This window comes from Nematolebias whitei, chromosome 2 (assembly GCF_014905685.2).
Source record: "Nematolebias whitei isolate Nwh7 chromosome 2, NemWhi1, whole genome shotgun sequence".
Classification (NCBI taxonomy): domain Eukaryota; kingdom Metazoa; phylum Chordata; class Actinopteri; order Cyprinodontiformes; family Rivulidae; genus Nematolebias; species Nematolebias whitei.
Window position 1 is genome coordinate 43,329,777 of NC_056499.1, and position 6,621 is coordinate 43,336,397.

A 6,621-nucleotide genomic window follows, 5' to 3' on the forward strand; every position below is an offset into this window, starting at 1 on the left:
CTTTCGCTCTCTCTCTCTCTCTATCACTTTCTCTCTCTCTCTCTCTCTCTCTCTCTCTCTCTCTCTATCACTTTCTCTATACGTATATATATATATATATATATATATATATCACTCTCCCTCTCTCCCTCTCTCCCTCCCTCCCCTCAGTTTAAAGTCTGATATGTGTATTGTCCGGTATGATAATCTTGAGCAGATATGTTGTCACAGTATTGAAGCTAAATGTAGAAATTAAATTTATTTTGCTTTTTATTTTATTTGCCTCTTTTGTCATTGCACTAAACTGAATGACTGCTCAGAGCAACAGTTCCAGTCACAAAAGAGAATTAAAAAAAAAAAATGCTTGATTCTGTTTTCCTTGTTTAAAGCTTTTAAACCTCAGTAGTAAGGATGTGATGGAAGAATTAGTTGGTTTTAATACTGAGACGTTTTAACATCATGGTATGTCTTTAAATAGGTAACCTAATCTGATATCATCCCTGACTTTTTACACTGATTTTTTTGCATCTTGTGATTTTACATATTTATTTTTTTTTAACCTCAAGATGATGAAATGACATTTTGTTGGGCGAAGAATTTATTTCACAGCCATTAACATGTGCCATAAACAACTCTTTTTAGACTGATTTAAAGTAGTCCATGTATCAGAATTGCTGCTTTAAATGTTTGTGTAAATTTATGTCTTTACTTTTAACTCTTTAACATGTTTCACAAAAATAACAATTTTCTTGCAATTTCTGCCATGTGTGAAATTATTTTTCCTGCTTTTATTGTTAATCCTGTGGAAGTTTGACATTAATGCCTTTATTTCTTGTTTTGTGGTTTGCTCCAGATGTGGATGAGTGTGCTGAGGAAGGATACTGCAGTCAGGGCTGTACCAACATTGAAGGGGGGTTCCAGTGCTGGTGTGTCCAGGGCTATGAGCTCCGACCCGACAAGCGCAGCTGCAAAGCTCTAGGTATAAAAAACAGAAAGAATTCACTGTGCTGTGTTTCATCCCTGACATCTGACCACAGAGAGTCAACAAGGTTTGACCTCCAATAAAAGTATGGTTTCGTAGTGTTTATACTTAGTAAATCAGTAACTGTATCTGCTCTAGTGCTCAGGGGGTCTTGGGGAAGGTCTGGACTAGATTTAGGTTTGTTCAAGAGTGCAGCAGCCTGTCAGTCTGCTGTATTAAAACCAGGTCGTGACTTCCTGTTAAGCTGCTTTCAATACCCATGTCATTTTTTCCCTCCACTGAGATCATTGATTGCTATTATTAAAGTGTGCATTGATTCTAACTCAGATTCTTATTTTAATTCCCTTTGTTTCCATTCTTCACCATGTGCACCCTCCTTCAGGTCCAGAGCCAGTGCTACTTTTTGCCAACCGCATTGACATCCGTCAGGTTTTGCCACATCGCTCTGAATACACCCTGTTGCTCAACAACTTGGAAAATGCAATCGCTCTTGACTTCCATCACAGCCGGGAGCTGGTCTTCTGGTCGGATGTGACGCTAGACCGCATCATGAAGGCCAACCTAAACGGCTCTAATGTGGAGGAGGTTGTCTCCACTGGTCTGGAGAGCCCAGGTGGGTGCAGCAGCTAATGGGATGTGGGTTCAGCTGTGGGACAACAGGCTCATTCATCATTTATCTCATTTATTCAACCCGCTGCTTCTCTCCATCTGACTACTGTCTGACTGCTCTGATCTCCATCACTCCATCCATCACCTTACTCATTACGTTCAGCTGGACGAAACAAGTACTTTTTAGACTTTTACTCGATTAAGCCTCGTTTGTTGTATTGTTCTGTCTTCTTCTTTCAACCTTCTTTCAGTTTTATTATTCTTCTGCCAGCTGTATTTTATGCTGATTGTGACACATTTTAGAGTAATGTGTTTTCTAATTCAGCATAGTAACTTTTTGTGTTGTGCTTTAATTTTACTTAAAAAAACACTTGTGTTGTGTATAGCAGTGGTTCCAACTGTGGTCCTTGAGGAATACCATCCTGCACGTTTTAGTTGTTTCCCTGCTTTGACACACCTGATTTGAATGAATGAAGATTAATAGGCTTCTGCAGCACTTGATGAAGTAATTAAATCACTGAATCATGTGTGTTGGAGTGCGAAAACATCTAAATCATGCAGGGTAGTGTTCCTCAAGCACCAGTGTTAGGAACCACTGATCTATAGTATAGATATACTGTAGTATACTGTAGACGGATATCTATAATATAGTACCAAACCTATCAATATGAGGGTTGCAGAATGAAATGACCATGTAAAGATCACAGTTTGCCAAAAAGACATAATTTATTTCTGCAAGTTTCTGGGAAGGACTGTGTTTGTCAGCTTCCCTGTTAAACTTTAAGAGCAGTGATCCTTTAACTGGAGTTGTGAATCGGCACCTACTACCAGTTTCAGAGTTTTGACAGGACTTTTTTATTATTAAAACCCAGTTCTTCACACAATCCTCTGTGATGTAAGGTTAGTTTTTACACAGTTTATAGACATCTTTGTGTTGACTAAAGTGAATTAGCTGTGGGGACATGTTGAATGTGATCGACTCTAAAAGTACTGAATTGTAGGTATATGTTCAATATCATCTACTGAAAGTTCATTAAAATCAGTCTAGAGGCCATGAGATATTGTGCTAACAGGAAAAAACGGATTTACAGTTAGAGTTAATTAATTAAATAAATATTACATCCATGTAATAACACTTAGAATATGTGTCAGTGTTTCCACTAGGTTTACTTGCCTTGCCAGGGCACTCATCTCTTCGGATGGAGGAGGGGGCACACACGTCCATGTTGCACACATTTTGTGCTGATAATTATCGACAATTGTGAAGGAAACGGCTCAGAGTGAGGGAAACTGAGCGCTACCTCTGTAGCTTTTAGTTAGCACGGTTGTATTGTTTGCGGCTAGCTTTGCATTATGCCAGTGCCAGCAGTTGTCAACGGGGGTGGGGGTGGACAATGTAGTAGGCAGGGTGCTCGGTTCTGCTGACAGGGTGGGGAGCCCTTCTTGTATAATGGTAGGAGAAACACTGTGTGTTGTGAGTGACTCAGTCACCGTCGCAAACCTTTAGCTGAATACCTGTGAAACTACTAATGTATAGCCATTTTTGTGTTTCCTATAGTCAGTTTGCTTGGCAGCCATATTGAATTGGATGAGTTTTAAAACTGTGCCAGATATAAATGTACAGCCAATGGTTATTTCATAAAAGTTTAAATAAACGTTTGATTAAAATCCATGTGGTTGTTCATGAGATAATTTGCTAAAAGACAGTTATTAGCAAAAAAATAAATAAAAAATACAATATGTGTTGGTAATCTGTCTCAGCTTCTACAGTGCCTATTTTGAGCTATTTATCTGTACGATTACCTGAGTTACAGCTATTTTTATGTTGCTCTTTTTTTAAGCTCATTTGGTTGTGGCAGACAATTATTGGCAAATATTGTATCAGGTAGACTCCAAAAGTCACTAAGTGTCAATGTACATTCAGTGGTTACATTCATTAAAATGTATTCAGTGGTATATGAGTATGTGTAACAAAGTGACACAAACACAATGAGAAGCAAAAGCATTACTGTTATCCTCTGCGTTTTGCAATGATGAAACTATGAAAATAATTTTTATTTTAACCTCTTTTTTTTAGGTGGACTGGCTATAGACTGGATCCATGATAAGCTTTACTGGACAGACTCTGGGACGTCCCGTATTGAGGTGGCTAATTTGGATGGGACACACCGCAAGGTGTTGCTCTGGCAGAGTATGGAGAAGCCCAGAGCCATTGCACTGCACCCCATAGAGGGGTATGGATCCACACATGCACACACACTCTGTAATTCATCACAGATGCTTTCAAATCTACACAAATTCATATATGCATATCCCCTCTGGATGTGTCCCAGTTGTAGTGTAGCGAGAGCAGCGATTAAATTTTGGCAGCACGACATTACCCACAGGCGAGCATCTGTGTGGAACGAGTACTTCATGAAAGGGGCAGCCGCTAAGTGTCTCCTTCTTTGTTTCATGTTGTGTTGTGGCAGAGAAAGTTTTGCATGAGAGGCCCCAGTGAAATTTTAAAGTGGAAAACTTGTGAAACTTATTTGGAAGCTCATTAGCCTGGGCTAATTGGAAACTGAGAAAAATTCTGTTATTCCTCTGAGGTTGCACATGCCAGATGAGCGATGAAGGGCAGGACATGAGCGCTGAAGACAAAGAACTTAAGTCAGACATCTGTTGTGTCTTAAATCCTGACAACAATCTGTTTCTGTCAGAAGCAGCTTCATGTGATCGCACAGCTTCACAAGTACAAGTAAACTGACTTTTTCTTTTTCAGTAAGATCTACTGGACGGACTGGGGCAACACTCCTCGCATCGAGTACGCCAACATGGACGGCTCGAACCGGCGAGTCATCGCAGACACACACCTGTTCTGGCCCAACGGGCTCACCATTGATTATGCCAGCCATCGCATATACTGGGTGGATGCCAAGCATCACGTCATCGAAAGAGCTGACTTAGATGGACGCAACCGCAAGGCTGTCATCAGCCAAGGTAACAAAAGAAGTTTAACTTTTTTTAGGCTTTCAAGAAAATGTGCAGAAATTAAGTTGAAAGTTTTACAGAGTAGTGACAGTAACAGTCTTGATTTTGGTGAAGCTTATTCAAATGAAAGTGTGTATCAACAACCCTAATTTCTTCCTAGATGACTACATATTTTAGTGTTTCTTTCTATTATGAACTGGAGGTATGTCCCTCTCTGCTGTGTTTGTGTCAGCAAATACCGTAATTTCCAGACTATTGAGTGCACCTGAATATAAGCCACGCCCACTAAAAAGAAAAAAAAAGTACTTGTATAGGCCACACTTATCTATAAGCTGTGGTTTCCACGTTGTAACATGAGATATTTACACAAAAAATATTCTTTTTTTTTTTTTTACTTTTAATTAAATAAGTACCGGTAACACACACAAATATGTAAAGTACATGTTTTTGTCTGAACAATGCCTGTAACACGGCTGGTTAATTAATTAATTTTTTTTAAATACAGTAACCTACCAGCAGGAAGTCATTGATCGCTATCTTCATCTTCCTCCTTCACACTCGAGTATCACCCAGCTGCCGTTTGAAACCCGTTGGTGATGGAGGATTTTTTTTACCCTGCTCCACTGTCAGGATCAGACTGGGCAGACTGGAACAAAGATGCTCTTTGCATGTAGCCAGTTTTGATAAACGATTTCTCACCGCCAGTCATCCAAGCCTCTCACTGAGCTTGGAGTGCCACATTAATGCACAATTCAGGTCAGAGATTGTCAGTTTAAAAAAAAAAAACTTTATTTATACAGGTACAGTAGTCCCTCGCTACTTCGCGGTTCGTTTTTCGCTGACTTGTTCTATCGCGATTTTTCAACGTAAGATTGGACACACACATAATTGACTGATTGATGGATGAGCTGCACGATAGGCATGGAATTTTTATTTAAAATAAATTACTTAAAATTATTTAGCACCTGCTGGTGCACAGGTCTGTGTGCAGCCCACAGCTGTGGAGAAGCTCCCTCCTCATATCTCCACTCTGCAGCAGAGAAGTGGGCGTGGCCAAGAGCGCTGGCAGGTCTTGGAGAGCAGCGGAGGCAGAGAGCTGAAGTCATGACATTCTGTGCTCGTTTAGAGCAGGGGTGTCAAACTCACTTACAAAAAGGGTGCCAAAATTAAAACATTTTTTTAAACTAAGGACCAATTTCAGAAACTACATTAACTCAAATCAAATACCCAACCTCTTTTCTTGGTCACATATTCCTCAACAAAAGTTTGATTGGTCTCATTTGATGTTCTCTGTTGTGTTTTTGACATCATAATCAAAGATTACTGAAAAAAATCAAGAGATAGAAGTATTTTACATTTCACATATAATCTTGGGGGCCAGATAAGATGTCAACTAGGGCCACATTTGGCCCTCGGGCCTTGAGTTTGACACATATGGTTTAGAGTTTTATATACAGACCCTTTCCAAAAAATTTGAATATCATGGAAAAGTTGTTTAACTTCCATAATTCCATTCAAAAGGTTAATCTTTAATAGATGATAGATTCAGGGGCCACAATTTAAATGATTTCAAGTATTTATTTGTTTATTTTTACATAAATTGGGCTTCCAGCTCATGAAACCCACAAAAACAGGATTTCAAAAAATTAGAATACTGTGAAGACATCAGCCCACAAACTAACTAACTAAACAGCCACTGGCCAAAAGGATGGCCCAGCACAGAAGATCAGCATCATCAGGCCAGGACTCTGCGGTCTACACTCATCTCCAGGCCAGCGGTCACTCTTTCAGGGATGAAGATGTTCACATCCTGGACAGAGAGGAACGATGGTTTGAGAGAGGAGTAAAGGAGGCCACCTTTGTGAAAAGAAATCGTCCATCATTAAACAGGGGTGGAGGCCTCCGGGTTCAACTGTCCCCCTCTTACAATGCTGTGATTGCTAGTATCACTCAGCCCTCTGTGAATAGTAAACAGCCATCAGGGTGCTAATGATCCATTGTTAGACTGATGGTCCTTCTTGAGCATGTGATCAGCTGGTTTTGGTTGTCAGCAGCAAAACTGGTTGATCCACTCTGAG

At 39.9% G+C, this 6,621-nt stretch overlaps 1 protein-coding gene across 1 annotated transcript in view; it reads left to right on the forward strand.

Moving 5' to 3' along the window:
- The window catches only part of lrp4 (low density lipoprotein receptor-related protein 4), a 453,372-nt gene that overhangs the window by 405 nt on the left and 446,346 nt on the right, over positions 1 to 6,621 (forward strand). The window contains exons 2-5 of the mRNA XM_037691992.1: positions 833 to 958; positions 1,344 to 1,574; positions 3,648 to 3,804; positions 4,335 to 4,552. Of these exons, the coding sequence (XP_037547920.1) occupies positions 833 to 958; positions 1,344 to 1,574; positions 3,648 to 3,804; positions 4,335 to 4,552 (732 nt within the window). The remainder of the gene's footprint in view (positions 1 to 832; positions 959 to 1,343; positions 1,575 to 3,647; positions 3,805 to 4,334; positions 4,553 to 6,621) is intronic.